The sequence below is a fragment of the Leopardus geoffroyi genome, chromosome D1 (assembly GCF_018350155.1).
Source record: "Leopardus geoffroyi isolate Oge1 chromosome D1, O.geoffroyi_Oge1_pat1.0, whole genome shotgun sequence".
In the NCBI taxonomy this organism is placed as follows: domain Eukaryota; kingdom Metazoa; phylum Chordata; class Mammalia; order Carnivora; family Felidae; genus Leopardus; species Leopardus geoffroyi.
The window spans coordinates 31037154-31055903 of record NC_059329.1 but is presented as its reverse complement, the minus strand read 5'-3'; the positions used below and the strand labels follow the sequence as shown (position 1 = coordinate 31055903).

Here is an 18750-nt window from a genome sequence, read left to right as displayed (position 1 = left end):
ATCCCTGATGAATATGGATGTAAAAATTCTCAATAAGATACTAACAAATCGAATTCAACAGCATATAAAAAGAATTATTCACCATGATCAAGTGGGATTCATTCCTGGGATGCAGGGCTGGTTCAACATTCGCAAATGAATCAATGTGATACATCACATTAATAAAAGAAAAGATAAGAACCATATGATCCTCTCAATCGATGCAGAAAAAGCATTTGACAAAATTCACCATCTTTCTTCATAAAGACACTTGAGAGAGTGAGAGTCGGATAGAAGGAACATACTTAAACATCATAAAAGCCATTTATGAAAAGCCCACAGCTAACATCATCCTCAATGGGGAAAAACTGAGAGCTTTTCCCCTGAGATCAGGAACACGACAGAGATGTCCACTCTCACCAATGTTGTTTAACATAGTGTTGGAAGTGCTAGCATCAGCAATCAGACAACAAAAGGAAACCAAAGGCATCAAAATTGGCAAAGATGAAGTTAAGCTTTTCCTTTTTGCAGATTACATGATACTCTACATAGAAAACCCGACAGACTCCACCAAAAGTCTGCTAGAACCGATACATGAATTCAGCAAAGTCACTGGATACAAAATTAATGTACAGAAATCAGTTGCATTCTTATACACCAACAATGAAGCAACAGAAACACAAATAAAGTAACTGATCTCATTCACAACTGCACCAAGAGTCATAAAATACCTAGGAATAAACCTAACCAAAGATGCAAAAGCTCTGTATGCTGAAAACTATAGAAAGCTTATGAAGGAAATTGAAGAGGATACAAAGAAATGGAAAAAACATTCTGTGCTCATGGTTTGGAAGAATAAATATTGTTAAAATGTCAATACTACCCAAAGCTACCTACACATTCAATGCAATTCCAATCAAAATTGCACCAGCATTCTTCTCAAAGCTAGAAAAAGCACTCCTAGGGGCGCCTGGGTGGCTTAGTCGGTTAAGCGTCCGACTTCAGCTCAGGTCACAATCTCACGGTCAGTCAGTTCGAGCCCCGCATCGGGCTCTGGGCTGATGGCTCAGAGACTGGAGCCTACTTCCAATTCTGTGTCTCCCTCTCTCTCTGCCCCTCCCCCGTTCATGCTCTGTCTCTCTCTGTCTCAAAAATAGATAAACGTTAAAAAAAAATAAAAAAAAAAAAGAAAAAGAAATCCTAAAATTTGTATGGAACCACAAAAGACTCTGAATAGCCAAAGTAATATTGAAGAAGAATACCAAGGCGAGAAGCATCACAATTCCAGACTTTAGCCTCTACTACAAAGCTGTAATCATCAAGACAGTATGGTATTGGCACAAAAACAGACACATAGACCAATGGAATTGAATAGAGACTCCAGAATTGGACCCACAAATGTGTGGCCAACTAATCTTTGACAAAGCAGGAAATAATATCCAATGGAAAAAAGACAGTCTCTTTAAAAAATGGTGCTGGGAGAACTGGACAGCAACATGCAGAAGAATGAAACTAGACCACTTTCTTACACATTCACAAATGTAAACTCAAAATGGATGAAGGACCTGAAAGTGAAACAGGAAACAATCAAAACCCTAGAGGAGAAAGCAGGAAAAAACCTCTCTGACCTCAGCTGCAGCAATTTCTTACTTGACACATCTCCAAAGGCAAAGAATTAAAAGCAAAAATGAACTATTGGAACCTCATGAAGATAAAAAGCTTCTGCACTGCAAAGGAAACAATCAACAAAACTAAAAGGCAACCAATGGAATGGGAAAAGATATTTGCAAATGACATATCGGACAAAGGGCTAGTATCCAATATCTATAAAGAAACTCACCAAACTCCACACCCAAAAAACAAAGAATCCAGTGAAGAAATGGGCAGACAACATGAATAGACACTTCTCTAAAGAAGACATCCAGATGGCCAACAGGCACATGAAAAGATGCTCAACGTCGCTCCTCATCAGGGAAATACAAATCAAAACCACACTCAGTTACCACCTCATGCCAGTCAGGGTGGCCAAAATGAACAAATCAGGAGACTATAGATGCTGACGAGGATGCGGAGAAATGGGAACCCTCTTGCACTGTTGGTGGGAATGCAAACTGGTGCAGCCACTCTGGAAAACAATGTAGAGGTTCCTCAAAAAATTAAAAACAGATCTACTCTGCCTCAGCAATAGCACTGCTAGGAATTTTCCCAAGGGATACAAGAGTGCTGATGCATAGGGGCACTTGTACCCCAATGTTTATAGCAGCACTCTCAACAATAGCCAAATTATGGAAAGAGCCTAAATGTCTATCAACTGATGAATGGATAAAGAAGTTGTGGTTTATATACACAATGGAATACTACGTGGCAAAGAGAAAGAATGAAATATTGCCTTTTGTAGCAATGTGGATGGGGCTGGAGAGTGTTATGCTAAGTGAAATAAGTCATACAGAGAAAGACAGTTACCTGATGTTTTCACTCTTATGTGGATCCTGAGAAACTTAACAGAAGACCATGGTGGAGTAGAAGTGGGGGGAGAAAAAAGGACAGAGGGGGAAGGAGTCAAACCATAAGAGACCCTTAAAAACTGAGAACAAACTGAAGGTTGATGGGGTGTGGTGGGAGGGGAAAATGGGTGATGGGCATATAGGAGAGAACCTGTTGGGAGGAGCACTGGGTGTTCTATGGGAACCAATTTGACAATAAATTTCATATTAAAAAATAAAATATATATATATAGTAGTCAAACACTAGAAATAATATAAATGTCTATCAACAGTAGAATGATGGTTGAAGATTAAATAAAGTATGGTATTTTATAAAATGGAATCCTATACAGCTATGAAAATGAATAAAGCCCAACAACATCATTTAATGGCTGAATCTCAGCAACAAAAAAAAGCCACGTGGGGGGGTGGGGGGGAAGGCAGTTCAACTTACATGAAGTCTAAAGAAGAAGCACTGAATTGGAGTGTTAGAAGTCACGATAATAGTTAGAGAGGAGAGGCAGTGATTGGGAGGGGTGCTGACAATATTTTATTTTTTTATTTCAAATAAATTACATGGTGTTCACTTTGTGATAATTTATTGAACTGTTCATTTATTTTGTGCATAATATTTCATGCATTTATGTCATTATGTGTGTATATATACATACATATATATATATATATATATATATATATATATATATATATATAAAGCTATACTAGGTAAAAATTACTGTCCCCCCAAAGTTGCAGAATATAATTTAGGGAATGATTCCCTTCCTATTAATGGAATAATTGTGTATATGTTTTGGCAAAGCTATATATGAAATCGCACAAACTGTTGATATCACCAGCCTAATCCCCTGAACTCAGGAAATTTCTTATAGAAGTTTCTGTCTGTAAATATGACCTTTTAGGAACTAAACTCCTAGAAGCTTCTACCTAGCTGTCAATCTTACCTTTAGAAAGAAACTAAGGTACTGCTGGAATAGAAAAAGAAATATTTGAGGACCACACCTGTGCCAAAAATTGCCAGAAGTGACCTCAACCTCATGATAATGCTAAAACCCCTTCCGAATATCCATTCCAAGCCCTACTAAAAGGAGTCTGCTTTCCCATCTTTAAGGGGACAGGCTTTGGAAATTATTTTTCATGATCTCCTTGTAGGCAACTCCACTTGGTATAGTCTCTATCCATAACTCACCAAGGAGTGGCCCATTTTGGTCCAGTGACATGGGTAATGTTTAGTCCTGAGAAGTAGAAAGGAATTGGAATAGGGAATAGATTAGAAGGAGAAATTTCATCATTTTCATTCTAAAGCTTCCTATTATTTCGAATTTTCCATTATGTTCTGATTTATTATTTTTTTAATAATGATAAATTAGGAAGATTGAGAAATGTCAGAAGTCTTGTTCCAAATGAGAAAGAGAAAAACAAATAGAATAGGGAGGTATTCCTTCCAGGAACACTATAGCTTTGCTTCAAAACTCTTTTGAGTGGGGCGCCTGGGTGGCGCAGTCGGTTAAGCGTCCGACTTCAGCCAGGTCACGATCTCGCGGTCTGTGAGTTCGAGCCCCGCGTCGGGCTCTGGGCTGATGGCTCAGAGCCTGGACCCTGTTTCCAATTCTGTGTCTCCCTCTCTCTCTGCCCCTCCCCCGTTCATGCTCTGTCTCTCTCTGTCCCAAAAATAAATAAACGTTGAAAAAAAAAATTAAAAAAAAAAAAAAAAAAGAAAAGAATAGGTGGTTGGGACACCAGAAGAGATTAGGTCAGCTCACTTACAAGTAGTCTCAGGAAAGTGTCCTTGGGTGAAGAGCCAGCCTTCAAGGTACCAAGGTAGAAGGCAGGGCCTGAATAGTTTTTTCGGACAGGCTTCCAGGTGGCAGAGCGGAGCCTAGAGAAAGAGCAGAGACTTGAAGAAGACCCCCTCCTCTTTCTAGTGCCAACGTTTCCCCACTCAGAGCCCAGAATTCTGATATCAGGGAGATATATTAGAAGCATTAAATCAGGAGTCAGGAGACTAGTTCTGGGGTTCTAGTCCTGACCTTAAAGCACTCTATAATCAGGGGTAAATCATTTCACTTTTCTGAATCTTGGCTCGTCATCTACAAAGTGAAGAGTTTGACATCTGTAAGCCCCCTGATCCCTCCAAGTGTTTTTTGGGCATAAGTAGGAACATACCTTTCAAAGAAGCTCATGGTCATCTCCAGAGAGTAGATAATAAAACCGTTCAAGGGAATGTTATCAATAGTGACAGTTCCAGTTAATCCTGCAAGTGGGGGTAGGAAATAATGTGGACAGGGACTAGACATTCTTCAGTGTCTGGAAAAGAAATGCAGACTGTATATGCCTGTGACAGTGGCTCAGACAGGAGGGCAAACACTTGTCTGGCCTGCTATAACTGAAAGTTTCTTGTATGTTTCCATATTACCAAGAAAACGTCCCACTTAGTATCAGAACTTTCTCTGAAATTCCCAATGGGAGACTGGGCCTTGCTCCACAATAGGCCAAGACCCAAGCTAACTGCTGTGCTTTCCTACCAGGAGAAGGCAGGACCAGGGAGAGGGAAGGAATTTTAGTCTTTGGTTCTGGGACCTAGGTATCCCACTGCTCAAGGGTTTCATTTTTTCCTCCCAAGTGCAATACTGCTTCAATATAGGATCCAATTAACCATAAGGAGAGATTACAGCCTGTTTCCCACCTTTCCTCTGATCTTGAATTTTCCATGAAAAATTGACTCGTCCTTGATTCTCCACCAGGATTCTTAGAAGTTGACATTCCTAAGAAGAAGCAGAGGGACAGGGAGAGAGAAAGCAGAGGGTGAGGAGGCGGAGGGAAAAGGAGGAGGAGAAAGAGGAAGAGGAGAAGGAGGAGGAGAAGTAGTTGTTGACATTCCTGCTTAGGATAGACCAGTTCACAGAGACTACATGGCTACGTAGAGTTTTTACTCTAGAACCCATTCTATTCTCTGAGTCCCAGATGAAGTACAAGTAAATGGGAGAAAATGGGCTCTACTCTAGAGCCCAACAATCCTCCTCTCTCATGAGGACTCTTTGTGTTCTTGTTCCAAACTCAATCTTCCGTTTTCCCTGCTGACTTGCCTTGGGAAAGAATTTGCCTTGACTCAACTGTGTGTCTTTGATCAGAGACCTAACCAGGGGCAGATGACTGACTCGGGGCCTAATGGGGAAGTTCCATTCACACTGAAGCGTGTATGCTGCAGCTCTGCTAAACTTGGACCTAGGAGATGCATTTATGCTTATAGCCCTAAATACTTGCTGCTGGAAACCCAAATGAGGAACAATACCTAAGGGCAGTGGCATAAGAAGGAGGTAGTCTATCTCAGGACCAGGCTATGACTACCTTTGAGTCAGAGGTCTAAGGAAGCACCCAGACTCTTGAATCATACCCTGATTTTAGGAATGTTCAACTTCTTAATACCATCACCCAGAAGTCCTATATTTTTCTCATTCAAAAACACCTGCAAAAGAAGAGCCAGCATCAGACTGGTAGGTGTACCTGAAGAAAGGAAAAGAGAGGCTCTCATTTAGGGAACAGATCATTATGAAGTAAGGGACTGGCCTTGGTGATCACAGATGGATAGAAGCTGACCAGGAGGCTTTCATACACTTAATTTGTGATAAAGCAGAAAGCAACTTTCTTTGGTTTGACTTTATATTCCCAATGCCTCATAGATAGTAGGTGCTTGAAAATATTATCTAACAGTAAAGTGACCATTGACAATCCTTCCCAATAAGTCAGGCTAAATGTTCTGCTTACCTCCATAGACAGCCTGCTGACCCCTACCTGTGCTGTATCTTGAACATTAGCATGGAGAGAACCTCCACAGCAGATAAAAGTCTCATAAAGCACTAATCCATAGGACTGGCCATTCCCATTGTTTATAGGGAGGCTTTCCATGTTGACTGGTGTATGAGATATAACAGGCTGTGAGAGAAACATTGCAGAAACAGGAACCAGGATGATGAGAAGTTGGGATCCTTCTTCCACAGGCTCTTGTCATTTTTTGTTGTACCTCTTAATTGTCCCCAACAGATATTTGGATGAGAAATACTAAAACCAATGCAATGTGATAATGCTCTTTTGCATCATCTCCACGTCTTCACTGTCTGAAAAACTCAAGGGATGGTGGGAGCATGGTAGAGGGAAAAATTACTGCAATCATGCAATTAATGGAGTGAATAAGTTGTATTTCAACATAAACTAAGTTAAGTAAAGAATTATGCACTAAAGCAAACATTTAGTTAGCATCTACAATGTGCCGATCATGACTTTTTATCTAAAACAGTGATAGCAGAGGTGAAACTAATATGAATTCAAGAGTTAAAAATTTTCAAATAATTTTAACCTTTTCTTCAAAATAGTCCAAGTAATATAATTTTAAAGGGAGAGTATGAACCCATAAAAGTTCAGTGATTTGGCCTATTTGATTGTAGAGTCAAACTCGGTGTCATGGGTTACTGGCTCTTAGTCTTTCCCATGGGATCATGTAGTCCCACACAAGAGCATCTATCAGATGGGTTCATCTGAGCTGGCAAAGAGGATCCTCCAATATCTTGCCTCTCCCCCACCCTCATTCATTCTTCAGGTTGAAGCCTCTTCACAGTCTACCCAGAAAGTTTGTGGTTCTTACCCCATAATTCTAAATATGGGCATCCAAAGGATTTATTTTCACCCTTCCCAATAAAAAGTTCTTAAAGGATTCTCTACTCTGTGGCCTAAGGCCTTGTCCCCATGCCCCCAATGGTCACCCCTCCATTCTAGTGCCAGGCAGTACTCACCTTATTTAAGTACTGTAGAACATCCCACAGTGGCAAATAAAGGGATGGTTTCACAGCGGGATACTCAGCCTTGGGAGAGAGCTTGGGTAAAGGGGGCAGATGCACTGCTGAAATGAAAATGAGTCATGGGGCAAGAAGTGCCTGAAATAACTACTGCCTTCTCCAAACTTCCTCAGCCTTACCCAAGAACTCTTGTACCCCAGAGCCAACAAGAGAAATGGGTCCTATCCTAGCATATGCGATACTTCTCCAAGAGTGATGAGAAACTGTAAATAACAGTTGGAACTATTTTGTATGCACAGATAGCTGATAGACACACACCTCTACAGGGTAATGTTGATCATATAGACTAAGGGCTCTCAGGGAACAAGAACTGTACCTTATGCCTTCTGGCAATGCCAGTGCTCACTTAGTTTCTAGAACATAGTAGATGATTGATTTTATTTAAACAAGTAAAATGAAGTAAGATAGCTTTTGCTATTGTATGTGAGGGTACTATGTCATCATATTAAGAGCTCTACAAATAGTAACTTAATTTTCACAGTCATTATAGGAGTCAAATATCATTGTCTTTATGTTTCAATGAGGAAACAGGTTTATGGGCTTAAAATACTCATGCAAAGCCACTTATCTTTTAAGTGGGAAAACTGGGATTTGAACTTAAGTTTGCCATAGGTCTTAAGTCTCCAAGTTTCTGCCCATGAGGGAACCTTCCCTTGCCTTACCCTTCCACTTCATCAGGAGAACCTCCCTCAAGTTAAAACTGTTGCTGAGTACCTACAACAGATCCAAAGAGTTTTCGAAGCTTGAAATATTTTTCTGTGTAATCCCCAGCCTCTGTCAGCACAGCATCATAGTCTGCAAGACACCAGGATATTGTCATTGGCAGGAAGCCCTCCATAATAGACCCTGTTTCAGCACTTCTGTCATGAGACAGGTCAGGACTCCCAGAGGGAGACAGAAGATACATCTTCCCCACCCCCTGGACCAGTCCATCCCAGGCTGGGGCAGGGTGGGAGGGTGCAAGTAATGCCACTTTTGGAGCATTCCACACAACACTTCCTGAGGATCTGAGGCTGCCAAGACACTGGACTCATCTTTCTGTTTTACTTTCTAATGGACACTCCCTTCTTCCCTAAATCTGGATTGCCTTGGTGTGTCTATCAGTGCCCACACAGCAGTCACTATTCGTATTCTGTGTGTCTTAGAAGGTTCAAATCAAAGGATCAGTATATATGATGAGTGAAGCAGGGCTCTAGGTCTGAGGCACCGCATCTATTCAATTACAGCCTGCTTGGGGCATTATGAACATCACAAAAGAAAGGAAATTAGACAGGAAAATCCTGAATGCTCAGCATAAATTATAGGTCAAGAATTCATTGATGCTCAGGGCATGCTTTTGGAACCTCCTTTGTAGAGCTCCAGTACCACTATGCCAAGAGGTGACCATACCAGTGAACACTTGCCATAACTAGTGACAACACCTCTGTGTTTCCCAAAATATGTGGCCCCATTCATGAAACCGAAGTTGGTTCCACCATGGAACATATATACATTGAAGGAGATTTCAGATGTGATAAATTTGGACACGGTATCCTCAACATCTGTAAAGGAGGAAGATAAAAACACAGAGAAAATTAAAAATTAAGACAGAAGTCTCTGATAAAATCTTATCATTCTCAACCCCCCCCCCCCCACATAATCAACTTAATTATTTTGTTCTCCAACCTCCGCTAAGATTCTAACCAGAAAATAGGTGGAATTGACCACAACTATTCCAGGAAACCAAGTCTTATCAATACCAAAAGACTTTTAAAAAATTATTTTTCTCAGAGTATGTACATAATTTGGCTGTATGTTATATATATTTAATAATGGCCCAAGAACCTTTATGTCACTTAAGTATCTAATGTTCATTAAATTTTTTGAAATTGTACAAATTAATATAACCTCATTACTCCATTCCAGGATTACTATCTCTTGAGACACTCATTTAAAACCACTGCAATAGTCCACAAGTGGCTATTCCCAATAGTTAGCCACAGAAACTCTTATTTTGTCACCATGATTTAAAAGGTATGATCATCTTTCTACTGGCCATCATGGGGAACATGTGGAATTCAATCCTGGCTGTGCTTTTTAATATTTGCATGAATTGGACAGCCTATTTTTCTCTCAGAGCCTCCTTCTTTATCTCCTAAATGAAGGTCCTAATTCCTACTACCTCATAGTATTGATGACAGAATATACATAAGAAACATGGCATAGTGCCTGACATGAAAGTGATCAGAAAACTTTGGTGGTGGTGGTGGGTTTTTTTGTTTTGTTTTGGTTTGTTTCGGTCCAAGTGGGCTTTCCTCAGTTACCTGGTATTTTTTTGTTGGTTTGCTTTACTTCTGGTACAAGTGAGCTTGTTTTCATATCAACAGCAAAATATCTTTAGTAGCAAAATACTTTTATTAAGTCAACAACATCTGCCAGGCACTGTTCTGAGTGGTTTATCTAATTAAATCCTCACAACAAGCCTATGAGGTAGGTTACTTGATAATTCCTGTTTCAGGTGAGGGCACTGAGACTTAGCAGACAAGGAAAGCTGCCTTGGGTCACGCAGCTAGTTATGCAGACTAGCAGAGTTAAGACTGAAATCCTTATCTCTTTGGCTCCAGGATCCATGCTTTCAACTATCATCACATATTATCTTCTGATAATTACTACCATGTATTTGACAACACCATGGCAATGGCCTGTGCATTTACCAGAGACGATTAAGACTTTTAGCAAATGCATCCCCTTCTTCAGAGATGTTATCTTTCCAAGACCCTTTCCATGACCACCTCGCCTTACGTCTGCAGGCCTGTCCCTGTCTTTTCTTTTCTTTTTTTTTTTTTTTTTTACCATTTTAATATATGTTTATTAGCAAAGGAACAACTTTTTTTTTAATATATGAAATTTATTGTCAAATTGGTTTCCATACAACACCCAGTGCTCATCCCAAAAGGTGCCCTCCTCAATACCCATCACCCACCCTCCCCTCCCTCCCACCCCCATCAACCCTCAGTTTGTTCTAAGTTTTTAACAGTCTCTTATGCTTTGGCTCTCTCCCACTCTAACTTTTTTTTTTTTTTTTTTTTTTTTTTTTGTCCCTGTCTTTCCTATCACTGCACCTGTTTGTTTGCTTCAAAGCACTTTTCATATATGGAACTCTTGATCATCTCTTAACTGTCAATTATACTAAACTCTTAATTATCTTTCATCTCTACCCTAAAGGTAGGAACCAGGTCATTTTTGTTCATCAATGCACCCTCAAGCCTACCCAAATTCCTGTACCTAATAGGTATTGAATAATATTTGTGGTTGAATGAGCTAATTAATTAGCAAAGAAATGTGTGAATGATCCATGACTCAGGGCCACCTCTACTTGGGGTCAAACACTGCAAAATACTTACCTTCAGCATTTTTAATCATATGTTTACCTCCCCATGTGTCAAACCAGCCAACCCAGAATTCCATGACCATAATGGGTTTATTCCTCTAAAAACAAACAAAAGCAAATACCAAGCTTGAGAAGATGTAAAAAGAATATCAGAAAAATTGAATACAAGATAAAAACTTTAAATAAAAAGTTAAAAATGAGTTGGAGGTAAAATTGAGGAAATTTCCTATAAATAGTAAAAGTCAACAGGATATAAAATATGAGACAACTTAAATATCTTATAAGATCAATTTAGGATGCCCAACACCTTACTAATAAAAGTTATGAAAAGAGGACAAAGAACACAGAGGAAAGGAAATTACAAATAACTAACATGAAAACTTCCTTTAACTGAAGGATATGTATCTCTAGATTGAAAATGCCCCTCAAATGGTCAACACAATAAATGATAAAATTATTTCAAAGGTTTCTTTGATTCTCTGAGTATCCCTTTTTCTTAATATCTTACTCTTGTCTCATGTATAAATAATATTATCCGTATATTTATGAATATTAATAAGAACTTTTATATTATATTCTGTTTCCTGAATTAAATCCATATTACCTGGCTTCCATTTTCTTCCTTTTTGGTAGTTTAATTACTTTTTCATTGGAAACTTTTACTACACAAATGCCATTTGTATTAAAGAGGGAAGACTGATTTCTGGTATTAAAGTGGTACTGTGCTATTGGTGCATTTGATATTCTCCTCTTGGATATCCTCAAAACCAAAATGAAGAATGAGAAATGGAAACACAAACAACATCTTCCATGAACCTAGCAGACATCTGAAACTTCAAAATATAAATTAAAAAGAACGCGTGCCAAAGTACTGAAGTTCTATCACGTATTAAACAAATGAAGAAAGAAGGTGCTTTTTGTTGATGATTTTAGGAAAGGGTGCCAGCACAAATTTCTCCCAAATATAAAGCATATCCTATAGTGAAATATCAAAAGTTTTTTATTTTTAATTACAAAATGGGGCACATGAGCTGGCAAAAGGAGTACACTTTGCATAACAAAATGTATGAGAAGCTTGAAAGAAAGCAATTATCGCAGAATCACAGATAAAAACTATTAGTGGAAAGAAGTCTGCTTGTGAGGCATCTGAGAGCAGATTTCAACTGCTTCCCTTGGTCAGCCAAAAATGGGAAAAAGGAGGTAGGTAAAGAAAAGAATTCATCCCTACATAAAACAATGTGTCATTAAGATTGTTAGCCTGAGATACAGTCATGTACTCTATCTCATAGAACGTCACTTAAGTTTTTGAACCAATAAAAACTGATCTTAACTAAAGAGTAATAATAAAAAAGGAATAAGAACAGAATACGTTTTTTAATTACCATAAAAACAGGGAGAAAAAAAAGGAAAGAAATTACAAAGGATAAACATCAAACACTTGCCATGGGACAGTCAAAATTGTGGCCCAAAAATATTGCTGTGAAGTTAAGAAACTCAATGAAACAGTTACCTCTATAAACTCAGGCATTAAACACAACTAAAAGTGCTCAAGGAAGACAGAATAAGAAAACATAAGAAGCTAAAATATTAACCTGGTGCCTTTAAATAGATGCAGAAAAAGCATTTGACAAAATATAGCATCTTTCTTGATAAAAACCCTCAAGAAAGTAGGGATAGAAGGAACATAGCTTAACATCATAAAAGCCATATATGAGAGGCCCACAGCTAATATCATACTCAATGGGGAAAAACTGAGAGCTTTCCCCCTAAGGTCAGAAACACAACAGGGATGTCTACTTTCACCACTGTTGTTCGACATAGTATTGGAAGTCCTAGCCTCAGCAATCAGACAACAAAAAGAAAAAAGGCATCCAAATCAGCAAGGAAGAAGTAAAACTCTTCACAGATGACATGATACTCTATATGGAATACCTGAAAGATTTCACCAAAAAATTGCTAGAGATGACACATGAATTCAGCAAAGTTGCAAGATATAAAACCAATGCACAGAAATTGCCTGCATTTCTATACACCACTAATGAAGCAGCAGCAAAAGATATCAAGGAATCAATCCCATTTACAATTGCACCAAAACCCATAAAATACCTAGGAATAAACCTAACCAAAAAGGTAAAAGATCTGTATGCTGAAAACTATAGAAAGTTTATGGAAGAAACTGAAGAAGACTCAAAGAAATGGGCAAACATTCCATGCTCATGGATTAGAAGAAAAAATATTGCTAAGATGTTGATACTACCCAAAACAATCTACACATTCAATGCAATCCGTATCAAAATAACACCAGCATTCTTCACAGACCTAGAACAAACAATCCTAAAATTTGTATGGAACCACAAAAGACCCCTGAATAGCCAAAGTAATGTTGAAAAAGAAAACCAGAGACACCTGGGTAGTTAAATAAACACCATAATGTAATAATGTTAATAAATAAAAGTTTAAAAATTTGTAAAATAAAAGAAAAAGAAAAAGAAAAACAAAAAGAAAACCAAAGCTGGAGGCATCACAATTCCAGACTTTAAACTGTATTACAAAGCTGTAATCATTAAGACAGTATGGTACTGGCACAAAAAGAGACACATAGATCAATGGAATAGAATAGAGAACCCAGAAATGGACCCACAAATATATGGTCAACTAATATTTTACAAAGCAGGAAGGAGTATACAATGGAATAAAGACAGTATTTTCAGCAAATGGTTCTAGGAAAAAAGGACAGCGAAATGCAGAATGAATCTGGGCCACTTTCTTATACCATACACAAAATATTTCAAAATGAATTAAAGGCCTGAACGTGAGACAGGAAAATATCAAAATCCTACAGAAGACAAGCAGCAACTTCTTTGACCTTGGTCACAGCAACTTCTTACTTGATATGTATCAGAAGACAAAGGAAATAAAAGCAAAAATGAACTATTTGGACTTCATCAAACTAAAAAGCTTCTGCACAGTGAAGGAAACAATCAACAAAACTAAAAGGCAACCAACAAAATGGGAGAAGATATTTGCACATAACATATCGAATAAAGGGTTAGTATCCAAAATCTATAAAAAACTTACCAAACTCAACACCCAAAAAAACAAATAATCCAGTGAAGAAATGGGTAGAAGACATGAATACAGACTTTTCCAAAGACATCCAGATGGCTAACAGACACATGAAAAGATGCTCAACATCACTCATCATCAGAAAAATACAAAAACCGCAATGAGATACCACATCACACCTGTCAGAATGGCTAAAATGAACAAGTCGGGAACTCGGGAAACAACAGATGTTGGCAAGGATGCAGAGAAAGGGGAACACTTTTGCATTGTTGGTGGGAATGCAAAGTGGTGCAGCCACTCTGGAAAACAGTATAGAGGTTCCTCAAAAAATTAAAAATAATTGTCCTACAACCCAGCAATTGCACTACTAGGTATTTAGTCAAATGGTACAAAAATGCTGATTTGAAGGGGCACATGCACACCAGTGCTTATAGCTATGCTATCAACAATAGCCAAACTATGGAAAGAGCCCCAAATATCCATCAATTGATGAATGGATAATATACATATATATATAATACTATATATAATACCATATACAATACTATATATATATATATAATACATATATTTCTGTATTTCCATATATATATAATATATATACATATATATTATATATATAGAATACTACTATAATACTACTATACTGCTATTCTATATATAGAATTATATATACACATATATATGTATATATATATGTATATATATAATACTACTCTGATGAAAAAGAATGAAATATTTTAATTTGCAACAATGTGAATGGAACTAGAAGGTATTATGCTAAGCAAAATAAGTTAGTCTGGAAAAGATTGATATCATATGATTTCACTCATATGTGGAATTTGAGAAACACAACAGATGAACATAGAGGAAGGGAAGGAAAAATAAGATAAAACAGATAGGGAAGCGAACCAGAAAAGACTCTTAAATGTAGAGAAGAAACTGAGGGCTGCTGGAGGGGAGGTGGGCAGGGATATGTGTTAAGTGGGTGATGGGCATCAGGGAGGGCACTTTTTGGGATGAGCATGGGTGTCATGTGTAAGAGGTGAATCGCTGGTTTCTACTCCTGAAGCCTGGACTACACTTTATGTTAACTAATTTGAATTTACGCTTAAATAAATAAATGTAATAAATAAATTTAAATTTAATAAATTTAACTTTCAATAAATAAATTTAAATAAATAATAAATAAATTTAAATAAATAAAATATAATCTGGTAGAGTAAAAAATATATATATAGGTAAAATAAAAAATATTAAGTCAAAGCCGAAAGCAGCTAAAAAGAAAATAAAAGTAGTGAAAAGTAAAAAAAAAAAGTAAATGGAAATGAACATAAAGTAGAAAGGATTCTAGAGAAATGGATGAGAGACATGTGGAAGACAGAAGAATTTTGCACTATACACAACTTGTGTCCCTGAACTGAATAAACCAAATAATAAACTAAGAAACATACTAAAAGATATAACAGAAGACTTTCAATCTCCAGTAATGATGATCTATGTTATTTGGACTCACCTTCTCACTGAGGACAAAATGATGTTGGATAAAACAGATGATCTTCGGGTGCCTGGGTGACTTAGTTAAGCAACCCACCAACTCTTGATTTCTGCTCAGGTCCTGATATCATGGTTCCTGAGATCAAGCCGCCTGACAGTGGGGATCCTGCTTGGGTTTCTCTCTCTCTCTCTCTCTCTCTCTCTCTCTCTCTCTGGCCCTTCCCCCCTCTCAAAATAAATAAACTTAAACAAAGTACAGATTATCTTAGATACAGCTGAAAAGAGAATCAGTACACGTTAGAATGTGAAGATAGATCAGAAGAAAGTATCCACAGGCAACATAAGAAGAAAAAATACACAAACTAATATATATACAGAGAACACATGAGAAGGTCTAACATAATTGTAGTTGGAATCCCAGAATGAACAGAGTGAGACAACAAGGCAGGAGCAATATTAAAGCGATACTAGTGGAGAATATATATGTCCAAGAAGTTCCAAACTGGAAAAATAATAAATAAATATATTCAGTCCATAAAGTAAGTTTAAGTGAAAAAATACCAAAGACAAAAAAAAAAATCTTAATAGCAGACAACAGAGGAAAGATTACCTTCAGAGGATTAAGCCTGACGGAGGACTTCTCAAATGCAACCATAAACGTAGCAGACTATGTCCTGAAAGAAAGCAACTACCAAATGAGAATTGTAGAGTCAATGAAAGTCTGAGGTGCTAAAAAAACAAAACAAAACGAAACAAAAACAAAAACAACAGTTTGCCATGGGCAGATATCACTAAAGAAATTTGTAAAGGATATACTTCAAACAGAAAAAAAGTAACCTAAATAGAATATCTGGGATATAAAAAATAAATAGCAAAATATGATACAAATGAATATTGATTGCATACAAAATATATAATAATACTTTTTAGTTATCAAAAAATATAAGTCAAATACAAGATTAAAACATAACATGTGGGGTAACCTGAGTAGCTTAGTTGGTTTAACATCTGACTTTGGCTCAGGTCATGATCTCATGGTTTGTGAGTTTAAGCACTGTGTCGGGTTCTGCACTGACAGTGCAGAGCCTGCTTGGCATTCTCTCTCTCTCTCACTTTCTCTCTGCCCCTCTCCTGCTTATGCTCTCTATCTCTCTCTCTATCTCAAAATAAATAAAAACAAAAAATTAAATAAAATAAAAATAGAATGTCTGTCTGAGGAAGTAAACTCAGTCAAAGTGTCCTAAGACACTTTTACATTCTAGGTAGAGAACAAAGATGTTGCTTAATTTTAGATTGTGGCAGGTTACATACTTATGTTAAATTTTCAAGAATAGCTTTTAGGGGCGCCTGGGTGGCGCAGTCAGTTAAACCTCCGACTTCAGCCAGGTCATGATCTCGGGGTCCGTGAGTTCGAGCCCCGGGTCGGGCTCTGGGCTGATGGCTCAGAGCCTGGAGCCTGTTTCTGATTCTGTGTCTCCCTCTCTCGCTGCCCCTCCCCCGTTCACGCTCTGTCTCTCTCTGTCCCAAAAATAAACGTTGAAAAAAAAATTAAAAAAAAAAAAAAAGAATAGCTTTTAAAACATAAAATTATAGCTGATAATTCCCATTTTGGTACAGGGAAAAACAGGAATATGATTTTCAAAAATAGTCAAATCTATTTTTAAAAGCCAAGATTTTAATGAAAAAGATGAAAAAGGACAAAAACAAGTCACAAAGTAAGATGGTAAATGAAAACTCAATATATATCAATAATTATATTAAACATAAATGATTAAGAGCTCCAAATAAAATATTAATTGTGTCAGACTGAGATAAAAATATTCAAGTAATCTCTGCTTACAGGAGACATGTTTTAAAAAGTTATAGCAGGGGCGCCTGGGTGGCGCAGTCGGTTAAGCATCCGACTTCAGCCAGGTCACGATCTCGCGGTCCGTGAGTTCGAACCCCGCATCGGGCTCTGGGCTGATGGCTCAGAGCCTGGAGCCTGTTTCCGATTCTGTGTCTCCCTCTCTCTCTGCCCCTCCCCCGTTCATGCTCTGTCTCTCTCTGTCCCAAAAATAAATAAACGTTGAAAAAAAAATAAAAAGTTATAGCAAAATTAAAAGTAAAATGACAACACAAAAATGATACACTATATATTAAACAAAGAAACCTGGTATGGCAATATCAATAACAATTGAAACTTACCTTAAGATAAAAAGTAGTGCTACACAAGATAAAAAGAAAGAGTCTGACATCAAAAACACAAAACGTAGGGGAGAGTAATAAAAAATGTAGTTTTAGGATGCGTTCAAACTTAAGTTGTTACCAACTTAAAAGACTGTTATAAATATAAGTTGTTCTATGTAAGCCTTGTGGTAATCAAAAAGCAAAAACCTATGGTGAGCACATGAAAGATAAAGAGAAAGGAATCTGAGCATAACATTAGAGAAAATAATCAAATCACAAAAGAAGGGAACAAGAAAAGAAGAAAGAAACAAAGGAATTATAAAACAGCCAAAAACAATGAAAAAAATGGCAATAAGTGCATAACTATCAATAATTGCTTTTAAAGTAAATTGATTAAATTCTCCAATCAAAAATCATAGAATAGAAAAATGGATAAAAAATTTAGACCCATCTATATGATGCCTACAAAAGACTTACTCCACATTTCAGGACATACACAGAATGAAAGCAAGGGATGGAAAAGATATTCCATGCAAATAGAAATCAAAAGAAATCTGGAATAGTTATACTCACATCACACAAAATAGACTTTAAGACAAACACTGTAATAAGAGACAAAAAAGGTCATTATATAAGGGGTCAATATAAAGAGGTCAATTCAAAATGAGGATATAGTATTTGTAAATATTTATGCCCCTTTTTAGTAGCACCTAAAAAATAAAGCAAATATTAACATATCTAAAAGGATAAATAGATTGCAATACAATAATAGTAGAGGGTTTAATACCCCACTTTCATCAATGGATAGATAATCCAGACAGAAAATCAGTAAAGAAACATCGACCTTGAAGACGCATTAGACCAGACAGACTTAACAGACATAAAGAAAACATTCCATCCAAAAGCAATAGAACACACATTCTTTTTAAGTGCACATAGAACATTCTTCAGGATAGATCACTTGTCAGGCCATAAAATAAGTCTTAATAAATATAAGAAGACTGAAATCACATGAAGCTCTTTTCCAGCCACAATAGTATAAAATGAGAAATTAGTTACAAGAAGAAAATTAGAAAATTCAAAAATATATAGAGATTAAACATGCTACTGAACAAACAATGGGCCAAAAGAGAAATCAAGAAATCTGGAGACAAATGAAAATGGAACTACATACCAAAACTTAAGGGATGCATCAAAAGCAGTTCTAAAAGGTAAGTTTGTGTGATAAATTCCTACATTAAAAACCAAGAAAGATCTCAAATCAACAACCTAACATTATATCTCAAGGAATTAAAAAAAGAACAAATTAACCCAAAGT

General features: G+C 37.1%; 1 protein-coding gene across 1 annotated transcript in view; it reads right to left on the bottom strand.

Annotated features, from left to right (window-relative positions):
- LOC123600971 (beta-galactosidase-1-like protein 3) overlaps window positions 1-18750 on the bottom strand; it is a 63512-nt gene that overhangs the window by 15023 nt on the left and 29739 nt on the right. The window contains exons 10-18 of the mRNA XM_045483531.1: window positions 10714-10798; window positions 8734-8871; window positions 8045-8125; window positions 7268-7374; window positions 6273-6413; window positions 5875-5946; window positions 5167-5245; window positions 4647-4734; window positions 4248-4359 (exon numbers count right to left, since the gene is read on the bottom strand). Of these exons, the coding sequence (XP_045339487.1) occupies window positions 4248-4359; window positions 4647-4734; window positions 5167-5245; window positions 5875-5946; window positions 6273-6413; window positions 7268-7374; window positions 8045-8125; window positions 8734-8871; window positions 10714-10798 (903 nt within the window). The remainder of the gene's footprint in view (window positions 1-4247; window positions 4360-4646; window positions 4735-5166; window positions 5246-5874; window positions 5947-6272; window positions 6414-7267; window positions 7375-8044; window positions 8126-8733; window positions 8872-10713; window positions 10799-18750) is intronic.